This window comes from Anas acuta, chromosome Z (assembly GCF_963932015.1).
Source record: "Anas acuta chromosome Z, bAnaAcu1.1, whole genome shotgun sequence".
Taxonomy (NCBI): Eukaryota; Metazoa; Chordata; class Aves; order Anseriformes; family Anatidae; genus Anas; species Anas acuta.
Window position 1 is genome coordinate 13,510,430 of NC_089017.1, and position 14,067 is coordinate 13,524,496.

At 41.1% G+C, this 14,067-nt stretch overlaps 1 protein-coding gene across 9 annotated transcripts in view; it reads right to left on the reverse strand.

Annotated features, from left to right (window-relative positions):
* Positions 1 to 13,822, reverse strand: part of ARL15 (ARF like GTPase 15) — a 231,251-nt gene extending 217,429 nt beyond the window's left edge. For 2 of the 9 annotated variants that reach the window (XM_068666321.1, XM_068666315.1), the window contains exons 1-3: positions 13,475 to 13,821; positions 2,423 to 2,510; positions 1,734 to 1,790 (exon numbers count right to left, since the gene is read on the reverse strand). In XM_068666321.1, the coding sequence (XP_068522422.1) occupies positions 1,734 to 1,787 (54 nt within the window). In that variant the 5' untranslated portion in view covers positions 1,788 to 1,790; positions 2,423 to 2,510; positions 13,475 to 13,821. Of the gene's footprint in view, positions 1 to 1,733; positions 1,791 to 2,422; positions 2,536 to 4,325; positions 4,342 to 13,474 lie in introns of all 9 variants that reach the window. The other 7 variants (XM_068666324.1, XM_068666325.1, XM_068666318.1 and 4 more) reach the window with 6 other exon arrangements.
* Between the last annotated feature and the right edge of the window lie 245 nt (positions 13,823 to 14,067).

Consider the following 14,067-nt stretch of genomic DNA (forward strand, 5'->3'; position numbering starts at 1 on the left):
ATTCACTTTGGCAGGTCTCTCCCTTAACTCTGACACAAAAACTGTTCAAGCCCACTCACCAAGCAGATCATCTGAAATTCACCTTTCTAATGACGGGCAATTCTACACAAGCAAGTACTCCAGGCATCTAGCAGTTTCCTAGAACACCTGTTTCAGCCTTCGCATACACTTCATATGTGGCATGCCTTTTCTCTATACTGTGGCCACAGCAGTGTATCTCTGGATGCTCTCAAGCCTACTCACCACACTCCTTCCTTGAGGTCCCAGCAGTCAGGGAAATCAGTTCCTCCCAGCATTTTCATAAATAAAGCTATCTTTGCAATTTAAAATACTTGATGAAATTAAAAATTTTGCTGATTAAAATTCACAATAAAATACCAATTATACAACTACCACTACAACTGCAGCTACCACGACTTAACAGTGAACTGCAGCAGACCCACTACACTTACCTATTTTAAACCTAAACAGAACCAATTATTATGAGAGGGTGTATTCTGGTATACATTACAACTGCTTATACCCGTTTCTGCAACACACACACAAAATTATACTTGGACATCTTCTCAAATTAATTTAGACAGCTTAATACAGCCTTCTAAAGAGCTGGCAGATGGTCTGCATACTTCACAGCCGTTAAAACCTCATACCGTAGCCCACTCCGATCCTTCAAGATAAGCATTCTCTTATCACACAGGAATTTGGAGAAAGAAGGTCTTGCTAAGGATCTTAAATACCACAGGAAAGCATGCTTTTAACTGCAAGTGGCAGTTTCCTTCATGAGGATTTTGTACATATTACCCAAATCTGTTACGTTCTACCATTTAGAAGAGAGCTTTTTAGATTATGAAAACAGAACACAGGCAAATGTCAGGGGTGGGGGGTGCACAGTCATGCAGACGTGAAGCTGTAACTGGAGCTGAATTCTAGGAATAAAAAATCTTAAGCTTCGCAATTTGGTCCCCAGGTGAGGGTCACTGGTGCTATATAGGCCTCATTACAGCTGTTCACAAGGCACATAGCCTTTGACTGTACAGCCTAATAAAATGGAAAGCAGTGCATGCCAGGTTTCCTGCTGAAAAGCGTTAACAGTGCGAGCAGCAATCCCACTCCGAAAGCTCCAGGATTTGAAACATGCTTACTTAATGAATTTCTATCTGATCTCATCATTAATACAAGCAGCAATTAGGAGGAAGGTAAAATTTTAAAGAATTCTTAGCATCTTTGGGACATTCATGTTTGAAATAAACCTCATATTTCTTTCAAGTTTATTTCAATTAAGGTTCAGGAGACTTGACTTAACAGTAATTGGAAACTATCAAGGCACTCGAGGCAAAGCTTACAACAAGTACATTTACCTAATATGTTTTAGTACAACACATTACTCAAGCATAATGGATACTTAAAAGCAAATGTATACAAACCCTTCAGCCATTATATTATGCGTGAATTCTCAGTAACTCACACATAAGAATTCCAAATTTTCTTACCTTAAGAGGTTGCCTGGATTTTTCATTACTTTTTAATTAAAGTGAATAACACTTTCTGTCCTGGCATTATTAAAGCTGGATAGGATAAACCATGCTGTATTCTGCTTATGTAAACTAATATGACAAATCCCTTTTGCTAACTGCATTGCTTAATCCTGATGCCAAAATACTTTGTAACTTCTTTTCAGTAAAAAGGCATTAACACTAACAGAAGTTATTGATTTAGTTAGAACATCGCCTTACCGTGTAAATGCCAATTCTACAAACAGCAAATGAGAGCTGGATACATTCAGACATAGTCTAAAGAAATTAAAATAAAGACATTACTAAGAATTCAATTTATTAAAAATTAATCTTTTTTCTCCCATCTCTCCCCTGAAAGAAATATCTGATGGTATACTACTTGATGTTTCTCCTCTAAGACTGTACTAAACAGAGTGAGAAAAATGCCATAAAAAGTCAGATTATTCAAATACTTATTACCTTTCACAAAGCAGCAGCTACCAACACTATTGCATTTACTAACTCAGTATTTCATTATAGGCTTCAAATTACCCAGTGCTCCCCAAATGCCCAAACACAGCATTAACATTTTCATGCAAGCTTCCAGTCCCATTTATTTTTATCTATTGTGGCTTAAAAAGATCCTACAGGAGATGTTTTAGCAAGGTAATGCATTTTATAGATTTTTAGTGGTATGTAAGAGCTTCCACGTTTAAGTATTATAGTTCTCTCCCTGTATCATCATTCAAACCCTCTTCTTTCATATGCTAAAGTAGTGTATATACCTTTAAGTTTCTACATTTCTAAAGTAGAAATTCACCTTTAATTTTCTGACATTTTCATGTTTAAAATAGAACTCTGTACTTTTTTGAAAAAAACGTTTTATGTAATCTGTCACAGCTGTCAATAATCACATTAAAAGTTTTTACCCTCCACTTGCTCAACTTCCAGCCTGTTGCGATGCCACAATTCTATGTCATCTGCAGTCACCCAGAGATGCTGATGGGCTATGAATTTCTGATAAAACAGATGAAAACACCTTCTGTAAAAAGCATAACAAAGACAGAAAATATATGCATCTTCTTCCCTCACCAAAGCAAAAATCTATTGTTGGTTTGCCATTTTGATAGATGGCCGAGCACAATAAGCCAGGCTTACAACAATCTGTTTAAAACAGTAATTGAGGAATTCCTTTATGTAAGGTATGAAATCTTTTCTCGCTGCAGGCAAAAATTAAAGCAACCGCACAGAACATTTTTACTCGATGTTTCCGGATTTCACACACCATCCGCATATATTTTAACATGTAGAATGTGAAGTGCTGAATGTTACAAACTTCAAACATTTTCAGTGAAAAAAAAATTTCAGCCTCTGCTTTCAATTCACCCTGAAAACTATAACTGAATAAGCAATTTAATCCGATTTCTATATAAACATCTCATGAATTGTGAGTAAAAAATACATAGCATCATTTTTCTTTTGCTATAACTGTTAAATTTAAAGTTTAAACAAGTAATATTTCATTTAACTGTCTGAAAGTCGAAACATGCAGCACAAAAACCCAAAAGCAAACATCAACAGCATGGGTATTCTATATTTCAAGCTACAATATTATTGCTGACAAGAGATGCTGCTTCTAAATGTTATTTAAATTGCCAGGATGCTTTTTTGTTGTCACTGTTTTCAGCTTTCAGAACCAACAAAGTTCTATTACTCACACTCTGAGTTTCCCATAGGAAAAAAAAAGTCACAGAAAAATAGTAGAACTGATTTTGAGAAATCTCATGCTACACACTGTGGGGGTGGGGGGAATGAACTGTACCCACGTCGCTCCTGACAGAATCTGCCTACGTTGCTGCGAAGGTTCCAGTGATGATTTCCCCAAGCAATCTAGTCCAGTGCTTCATTATCCTCACTGCTAGAAAGTTTCTTAATGTTTAACCTGAGTCTGCTGCAATTTGAACTGCTACCTAAACACAGGATGATGCATACATTGATTTTTCTTTCCAGTATCATGACAAACTCTATGTTGACAGCAGACCCATTGTTACACACAAAGTAAAAGTGTGCTTCTGTTTGCCAAGGAAGTAAACATGCTGCAGCAGCATAACATTGCAGCTTGTCAGTGCATATAGATTGCTCTCTTCTAAAGAAGTGCCGTGTTACAAATTGGTTTTACTTTTTTATTTTTGTTCAATACTTCCAGACTTTACATTGATAGCAGAATTAAGGTTCAGCTCAAATCCCACAAAGTGCCCATGGACCCTAGCTTCAGCAGAAGAGAGAAAGCTATATCCCAGTTACCTTACCAGTCTATCGCTGGGCTTGCTATTGTGAATGTTTTGAAATCAACTAACTATTAGAGGCCATGAATTCTAAAATCCCCTCTTCCTACTGTCATGTACAGTACCAGGGAAGCTTTCCCCTATTAAATATTAATCAAATCCCTTCCCCAAGCCTCCTAGATGAAACTTCTGATCTCCAATGTATAGTGTTAAAAAAAATATATCATTAATTCCAATGCTATTTTTAGACTTTTAGATTCATCCCTCCCCCCTCCCAGAAAATTAACATTCCCCTCCAAATATTATTTCCATTTAATCACCAGATAACTCAAATGAATTAATTTGAATAATCAGATATCTAGTGATACTAAACTACAGACTATCACTCAGATCACAGAATTGCAATATATATGTTAATCTACTGCTACAATGGGGAATTTATTCTTGATACTTATAATCTTTCATTACTTTGGTTTTGCAACTCATTTTGCACCATACAATTGAGCAACAAAACAATTGTTGGACAATTTGCATTTTGTTTACTTACAGTTTATTGTTGCTTTCTGAAAGGATTTTACATGGTAAGCATGAAAGTAAAAGAAAAAAATAATTTTAAAATATAACTACAAATATTACAAAGAAAGATATCTTATTTGATACAACTCTGAAAGGACTTACTCTTAACAGAAATCATTTAAGATGTCTAAAGCAAGAACAGGAGTCTTCAGGTTGTGTATGTCAAATAAAATAAACACACTTCTGTCAGCTTGCACCCTTCTGCTTAGTAAAAGGGTCATCTCACAAACATTAAATTATTTCTCCAGCTGGCAACTCAACTTATAGCTAAGAGAACAAACATATATCTTCCCAAAGCTTTGCTAGTTCAATCATGTGTTCTAAAAACGTCACTCTTCAAAATGACTTAGAAAGACATCTGCCTTGCAACTATACAACCTTTCATTTACCACAAGCATGTGTTCTGCCCATTTTTTTCCAAACACTCAACTACCAGTATAAGTAATAGTACAAAATAATTTCTGCATTTGTTGTTTAAAACCAAAAGACTTATAGAAGTCTAATACATGCACACATTGGTCTGTAACTGAATGAATTCATGGATTTCATATGTACATCTTCACCAAACACAAAATGAAGCTTCTACTTCTATTAACAGGACAGCACATTTTGAAGAGTCTAATTAGAGCATGTTTTACAGGTGATCACCTGAAGCTGAAATAATTGGGTTGAAAGCATTCATAACACTTGTTTCGGCAGCATTGGTGGGCCAAGGGGAGACCTTAACCAGCTTCTTGGAAAGGAAGCAAAAGGCTCAACATCTAACAACTGCGGGAGCTGTGATCCTCATTCTGCCAACAAACAGAAATACTTGTCTTGACATCAGCTTGCTTTGCCATCATCCTTAATAAATTACAGCACTAAGTGTAGTTCCAAGGTCACAAAACCAGAAAGCAATGTGACGTTGTTGTATTGCTTTGTTTGTTTGTTTTCTAGTGATATATCGCTTTATTAAAATGAAGATTGTGATGTCTACTTGCTCATTTACAAATGAATGATCTAACACAGTAATCACGTTTATTTACTGGACCTTCCAGGTAAAAGGCTCTTCCCCCTCCACTCCTCTCTGTATCTTTTTCAGTTAATAAGATATATGAAAGTCAACAACAAAATTGTAAACAACACCCAGAATTTAAGGTACCTCTCTGAAGGCAGCCTGAAACTAATTCTCAGAGCTCACGTGTCTTAAAGAATGTGTAGACACCAAAAAGCACACACAACTACACTAGAGTACAGGTGGCAGGAACTTTGACCAGAACTGCTGTTTGCTAAGCTTGTGCACTGAACTCCAAGCAGTAACCTGAAAGCTTCTCTTTCTGCACAAGATGACACAGCCCTTCAGCACATTCCATTAATAACATTTCCAAATTAAACTCCCTATTTTTTAATACCGTTCACAGGGAAAAAATGACACACCAAATATTTTCACTTTCTCCTTTAATGCTGCATAATTAGATTTTTGGAATACCAACCTTTTTGCATACAATCATTAGATAAATCTGAATTTAGGGACTAGAAGAAACCTGATGTTGATGGAAAGCCAGTGATATGTGAACAGGAAATAGGATTGGTTCCAAGAACTCTCTTGTCATCATAAAAAGTAATCAAATGGATGCACTAGAGAACAATGCTCCCCCCTCTTTTAGGCAATATTCTCACTAGAACAGTTTTCCATGACTGTTTCCAGGACTGCAATGGTTCAGACAGTGAAAGATGCAGATTAGCCAACACACAATTAATAGCTGCAAGAACAGCACAAACATTTCTCAAGAATCCTGGACCTTTTTTCCAGTCTTGCTGAAACCTGAAATTATGTAAGTTTCTAGGCAAGAATAAAGCACTGAGGGAAGAGATCACTCATTAGCGTTCATCATCACTCTGTACAAGCTGTCAGGCAGTTTCAGGTTCACTCAGCAATGTGGGCCTTTATATATAAAGTCATAAATTGGCTCGGATACAAATGTTGGAAGTCCAACAGCCTCTGCTCATATGTCAAAGCAGCACCTCCAAGCAGAAGGAATCCTTTAGCTACATGTCCCTGGAGCAGATTAAGTATCTTCATAAATCCCATTCAATAAAAAGTCTCACCCCCTGTGCACAACTTTGCTTACACTGGGGAACATTCCTGGACACAATCCAGAACATTTCCATTTTCTGAGAGCAATTTCCTATTCTGGAACTAGATCTAGCTCTCCCCTCAGAGAGGGGACATGGAGATGTTCAGCATGTAGTGTAAGCATGCAGGGAACCATCTTTCATTGATACATCCTTCTTAGGATGCAGCAAACACACCTTCAGGATCTCCACAAGCCTACCTGAACCTCAGGCTTAATACTCCCCAATGGATCCATCTTCCAAGAAACTGTACAGATTTATTTTTTTCTCTTTATCGCTACTGCAAAGCAAGGTCCAGAATTCAACTATACTCATGGGAAAAAGCAATTCCTGGATTATAGTTGTCATCAAGTTCTTGTACTGGGAGAAATGACTTATTGCCTATTGACTCTCTTTATGTTTTCAGAGACATCTATAGCATTGCTTCCCCACACCATCCAGCTGTCTCTTCTTCAGACTGAAGGCCAGTAAGTACTTAATCCCTCTTTGTGTGGTAGCAATTGTTTTCTTTTCAGTACCCTGTCATCCTTCTCCATATCCTCTTTGGTTTTACAATATTCTTTGAGATGATGCAACCAGAAATGTAGCAGTTAAGACAACAGCAAACTTTGCATTTAAGCAGTGTCAAAATGGTATTTTCTTTCTTTTTCTTTCTTAATTCTGTAGCTAATTTGTTGACAGCTGTCAGAGTTTGAAATGACATTTTAAAGAAAGAGCCTCTTTCCTTGTCCTGAGCACTGGTGGTATTTCAGAGCTTACCCATTCATCTGTATTGTCAGCTTTATTCCCTCTACTATAAATATATATAACTTCGCATTTATCTACACCAAATTTCACATGCTAATTTATTGCCAATAGCAAAAGGAGTAGTATGTTTTTTTTTTTTCCTTTCCCAGATACAATACACGCTCTTAATATTTGCCTCTGCATCAACCCATTCAAAGCACATGCAGGTCATACAACTTAACATGAACATGAAATTCCCTTATAACCCCTGCATCCTCCTCTCCCTCTTCCTCACTGCCAGGACAGCATTATTAGTTTTCATTTATGAAACTTATTATTGGCAGTGTACAGAACGATTACTTCATTTAATCGCTTCAAAGTTTTGTATCTCTGTTAGGTGCAAAACCATAAAATGCAAGACTAGGCAATAGTTACTGTAAAAGTTAATAACAATGTAGAAAACAGATGCTTCTTCCATCAGAAAGCTCCAAGTCATAACCAGGAGGGAAAAAAAAAATTAAAAATTAAAATTAAAACAAGATCTGCAAACTCACTTCTCATACATGAAAAATTCCTACTAGCTCTTGGATGCCACCTTGCTTCCTCTGACTCTTCCATGCCAAAAGCAAACTTGCTCCTGTGAATAAGTTTTTCTTCTACTACTCCACCAAAACATACACCATAAATACAAAACATGGCACAAAGATTCACGTTCTTCCTGTTGTTTGTCCTTGTAAGCAACAAAGCCACAGGGCAGGACTGTGTCTGAACATAAGAGGACTTGTCAGCTGGGTTTCCTGCCTTGTGCCTCTTCCTCAGCTAGCAGGAAGCTACTTACATCCCAATGTTGGCAACTAATAGTCACCTTACCAGGCTGCCAGACAGCCAAAAGAAAAGTTCTGTGCTCTGAAGAACTCTCGTATGAGATGAGCCAGTCATTCAATTGCAAATACTCTATTTATGTCCCCAGGAACTTTTGGACAGTAAGACAAGCTTGCCCTTCAGAAAGCTTTGGTACACAAAAAGTGGGGAAAAAATAAATAAAAAAAGAAAACAAAAGCAAACAAACAAAAAAAACATACTCCAAAATACTATAAGGTAAATCACAAGATTCAGTACTGCATACATTTTTTTTTCCTTATAGTTTTATAGTTGAATGGGCCCACATTCACACTTTTAAGTTTGAAACATGAAGTGTTTCCTTTGTTGATGGAAAGATGATATCCTCACATAATCACAAAACTTCAGAACTCAGGCCTTAAGAGAAGAAACATCACAGGCTGTCAGTATGAAAAAATATGAGCTGAAGATACTGACAACAAGCCAAAAGTGGTAATCAGCATGAGGTATTAGGAAGAATATTCTGTCCTTACTAAAATGCAGATTTTTCTCACTTATTAAAAGCTTGCGTTTCTAACCTTTTGTGAAATTCGTCACCATTCTGCCTCAAAGTAGGAGCTCTGACTGAAGAATTTAGGAGCAGCGTTCTGCAGAGCAATATGGGGCCTGGCCCATATTGAACCTTGGGAAAAATTCACAAGGACAGGATAGGGCTATTTGTACTAAATGGACCAGCACATTCTCAGAAACTGAGACACACTTTTTGATGTAATAGCACCTACAGCTCTAACACAATCCTCATCACGGAAAAGGCAAAATTTTAAACATTCTGATTAACTTGTTTTTTCATCATGTGTTATCTAAGGAGAATTAAATTTCTGAGCTGCAATACCTCCATTAATTCACAGCATCTTGCAGTCAAAATTATAAACACATTAAAGCATTCTTTTGGGTTCCCAAGGTAGCTGTGTCAAGTTTCAGTTTTTGTAACAGCCAACTTTGAATCAAAAGTTTACCTGAGGAATACAATAATGCTTCCTCCGGTAGGAGGAGCCAAGACAACATTTTGCTTTTATCATCTTCTACAAAGAAATCCTGCACCTCTTCTGCTCACTCATCTGTCTTCAGCCAGGTGATTCAACGGACTTAAGTCACCAACATTTTAGTTGCCCTTTCTATATAGCTGACAAAATCTTTCATTCAGCAGAAATTGCTTGTCATACAGGCTACATACAGCCTACCAAGGAGGAAGATTTGATTTTCCAGAGCGCCTCTTCCAGGTCATCAGCCAAATCAGGTCCTTGAACTTCCAAACTTACTTAAATCAGAAGCATGCTGATTCAGAGAAGGTTGTCTACCAGAATTAATTCCATTTGCCACTCCCAGTTGATTTAGATTTGAATGCTATGCTTCACAGAGCTGAAACACCAATGGGAACCTAGCCAAAACAACTGCTTTGAGTGAGGGTCTCCAAATTTGTTTGGGGTTTCTTTCGATATTGCTATGCTGATGCAGAAAAGCAGCAGCAATCTCACTTCCAGATTAAGTGACCCTGGCTATGTACATAATAGCAAGTAGTGCAGCAGAGCAAGAGCTTGTACTGAAGACAAATATTCATCCTGAGGACTTCAGGTATTTTGCTTCAGACTAGTTCTGACCTGGTCCTGTGGACTGAAAACACATCAGTTGAGTGCATCTTCCAATCTGGTTTCATCTGAAAAAAATCAGGTACCTGTGATCACTCTGCAATGCAAACCTATATACACCAAGTTGGGATGACTAAGGTTCACTTCAAAAGTTCAAACATGATCCAAACACTAACACAGCTGCACACACCCTGTATGCTAGTTGAACTTCTATATGGTAGTTGGCTTCTTTTCTGCATTAAGTGATTTCTTAATCTTGAAAAAACGGTCAGACCCCTCACAGTCATGCCCAATCAGCCTTACAAACTTAAGGAGGGATAATATTTTAAGATACAAGCCGTGGGACTCTACAGATGGTAAAAATGTAAAGGATGATATACCTGATAGAGGAGTAAAAAGACAGACCATGAATCTTTAAAACTACATGATAAAAGACATAATTCATATCACGAGAGGGAAGTTCAGCATATGTTAAGAGGGCAAGGCCATGCTGACTTTTGCTACTCATGCTGCAGGTGACATGTGAAACACCTGTACGTACCTCGGAGGAAAGGCCCAGAGCACACAGCATGGACCTTTCCCCATCTTGCCTCACTCAAATATCAGCCACGGGCTGACAGCTGATGAACACTCTGACCTTCAAACAGATGCTTCCATTAAGGCATTTGTAGTAAATAAAAAAATGTTTCTCAAGGCCTGGCAGTACTAAACAATGTAACAGCAATGGTCAGACCTGATATGAAGTTGCCCAGAACTATTAAGTGGTCAGCATGCATCCTGTATTCCCACTTTCCCAAATCAAATCTGTCTACCTGCTAGCATTTTTAAAAACACCAGTTCTGTATATGCTGCTTTCCCCAGTCATTAAAAATAAATAAATAAATAATCTGAAGTTACTTCAAGGCCTATTCATCTAAAATTTAGTTCTATTTACGCAAAACCATCTGTACAATCATACAGAATTAAAATTGATCACTGTAGCCAGCAAACGTACAAAGAACCAAAAAAGCCCTTTTGGTTCTTTGTTAAAGAAAACAGCCCCAATCAAAGCAACAGGACTGCACTGCTAAAAGTAATGCGTGTACCTTTTTCAATACTTATGCTTAACTTTACGGATGAAGAAGCCACTGAACCTGAAGCGGTTGCTCACGCAAGAAGTGTTCTCTTTGGTCTCAGGTTGGAAAAGACTCTTCCTGATCTGCCCAAGGAGCTCTCATATGTGTGAATGAGATACTACGTAGTATAGGACTCAATTTCAGTTTTCATATTAAAAACGCTAAGGCTAGTTCTTTTGTTGTTGTTTCAGTCACATTCAAATTCCAGTATCATGCTCTGAAGTAGCTTCTAAAGGCTGTACACAGATCAGGCTGATACATGCACTTGTTTAGTGCAAGATCATTATCTAGTGCAGAGGATGCCACTGAAGAAGCGTATTGTGAAAGTCTACTCAGCAGCTTAAAATTTGCATTCCAAGTCTCACTTATGAAAACTGAAGCACTGCCATTGTTTCCCCACAGGTTCTCCAAGCAAATATTGTAAGGTTGGTCACAAGCCATACTTTTCACAAGATGCATCATGCCATAATTTCTTAAATTAAGCACAGTCTACTGAACGTAGGCCAGCCAACACAAGTCTCTGTATGCACTATAATCCTTCCAGACACAACGCAGCAAGAATGAAGAAGAAGATGGTTGCAGTCACACTAGAGGACTATGTAGCCCCAGAAACCATATTACTCTATAACTATGCAACTATATTAGCACAGTCTGTTTTAAAGGAGTTCACTGCAATACAAGCACAATAAACTGTGTGTATAAAAGGTGCCCTTAGCTGAGTGAAGATGGATTTTCTTTACAAGGTTGAACCTTGCTCAGCTATACTGGTTAAAATAAAAACACACAGAAAAAAAAAACAAACCACTCCTAACACTGTAATTATACCAATACAAAAATAAAACAGGCAACAGCTCTATTAGCTATTAAGATAGAGACTAGTCCCACTGTTCTGTTACAACACAAAACCAGACCAGAGCACCACAGAAGATACCTGCCTAATACTAACTTTATCTGTTCGGTATTTCTCAGGTCCAGCTCCTTAAAGGAGATCAAAGTCTCTGTCAAAGTCAGCTTCATCAAGGTGTATCAGGAAAAGATGCTTCTTGTGCAAGCCTGGGAAGACACCACTGAGGGCAGACCCTGCGTCAAGAAAGTACTGCTCCTGAGTTCATGCTGCAACAAACCCGACCTCAGCTATTGGAGCCTCCTTCCACCAAACTCCTTCATTCCACCCCACCGCCAACCAAAACTTTGTGCACTGCTCCATCAGGGGCTGCTGCAGTCAGAAACAGCTATATCCTTGGCTCTGCTGGGTGCTTCACACTAAAGGCCGAGGAGAAAAACCTCTGTGACTCCAGGCTTCCACACTGTTGTTCAGCAGCAGGAATCAGTAAGAGACCTTCTGCTTAAGCGCTGAAGGTGAAAGACACCAACATAAACACAACGCTTGAGAGTGTAAAACTTGTAAAACTTTCTGAACATATGCAGCTCTCGTTTTTATGAACGTTACAAGGAGATGGCACTTCTACACCTGCAGATTAATATCTTACTGCAACTGCAGGTCTTGCATAAATAAAGCACAGGCCTGTCAGTACGCTGGGGCAGTCTGCAGCAACAGCTTGGTCCTCCAGGCTGACAGCATGCTGCAGAAAAGTGCTTGCCTAACTCTCCTCCACCAATTCTTCCTGCCCAAGCAGAGTTCCCAAGGTGCCTGAGCCCCCTGCGCAGCACCAAAAAGCCTCTCCAATTAGCAGAGAATGAGGACCATTCTCCTGCATGCAACAGAGATGAGGGCTGGAGGGGGCTCTGCACAAATGCATGAGAAAATATTTGACCTGCCAAGCAGGGTGTGTTTTCCTCCCAAGCGATGCACAGACTCAAAAAATTCAGGCCTTCTAGATTTTTGCTCCTTTGGCTCAAAGGGTTGATGCCAGCCGCAACAAGTATCCCAAAGACCCAAAGGAGCCCTTCTGCTGCATAAGAAGTGGTGCTAACCCTAGTGACAAGGGGCAGCCAGCGATAGATGAAGGCATCTTGAGTCGTCCCAGAGGTTCAGTGGATCAGCATCCTGTCTAAGCTATTATTCCCTGACCCTTGCTTTCACCAGCTGCAAAAAATAGCCTGGGTGATCTGTAGCAACTTCTACAGCACAGGAAGGTTTCAGGCGGGATGGTGCCATGCCCAATGAGATACGCTGGGCCTGGAGAAAGCCCGTCCTCACAGACACTCCTGACACCACCGGAACCACAGGGAAGCGAGAACCGTGCGCTCACTCCGGTTATCGCTATGCTGAAGGCTTTTTTGTCATTTTAGCGGCAGCCTGCAAAACAGGAAGAAAGAAGCCAACAAAAAAAAAGAAAAGTAAAAGGATGAGCTGGACAGGCAGCGAGGCAGGCACGCTGCAGGGGTACCGGACCCCGCTGAGCACACAGCAGCCCGCTCACCGCCACCGGGGCTCATCACCTACTGCTCCCCGGGCCTGCAGCGCCCACCGAGGGGGCCGCCAACGGCTGTCCAGCCGGACCCCAACGGTCGCAACGGCTGCAACGGCCGCCAGCAGGTGCGGCGGGTGCCGCCCCGTCCCGTGCCGTGCCGTGCCGATAGCATCGCGGTGCCGGCCGTCATTACGGAGCGATAAATCCCCGGCGGGCAGCCTGCCCCGCGCCGCGGCCGTTCAGGGTCAGGGCGCGGGCCGCCCTCATTACCCGCCCGAGCGAGCGCGGCCGCACGCCACCTACCAGGTAATCCATGTACCGCGCCGCGCCGCGCTCCGCGGGGCCGCCCCGTGCCTGCCGCTCGCTGCGTGCGTGAGTGAGTGTGTGTGAGGAGAGCGGCGGGAGGCGGACAGAGACAGAGAGCGGCGGCTCCGCTTCCTGCCGCCGGTAACGGGGAGGGAGGGAAGGGAGGGAAGGGAGGGAAGGGAGCGGAGCGCGGCTGGCGGCGCCGCAAGGTGCAGCGGGGCGGGGGCTGCGCGGGCGCTGTCACCGCCGCCGCCGCTGCTCGCGCCCCACCGGCCCTGCCCGGCCCGGCCCAGCCCGGCCCTGCCTGCGCGCGGGCGGCGCGGGAGGGGCGGGGAAGGGGAAAGGAGGAGGGGGGGGGGAGCGGCGCAGCCAGTCCCGGCCCCGCAGCGGCCAGAGGCCGCGCCCCGCTCCCCCCCCCCGCCTGGCGTCACCGTCAGCTGATCGCACACGTGGGGAGCGCGGGGGGAGGGGGGGCTTAAAGGGGAAGGGTGGCGCTGCCCTGCTGGGGGCAGGACAAACACGCGGTTTGTTACAATTTATACATATACATACGTTTTATTATCATTATTTATTATTATTTATTATTATCC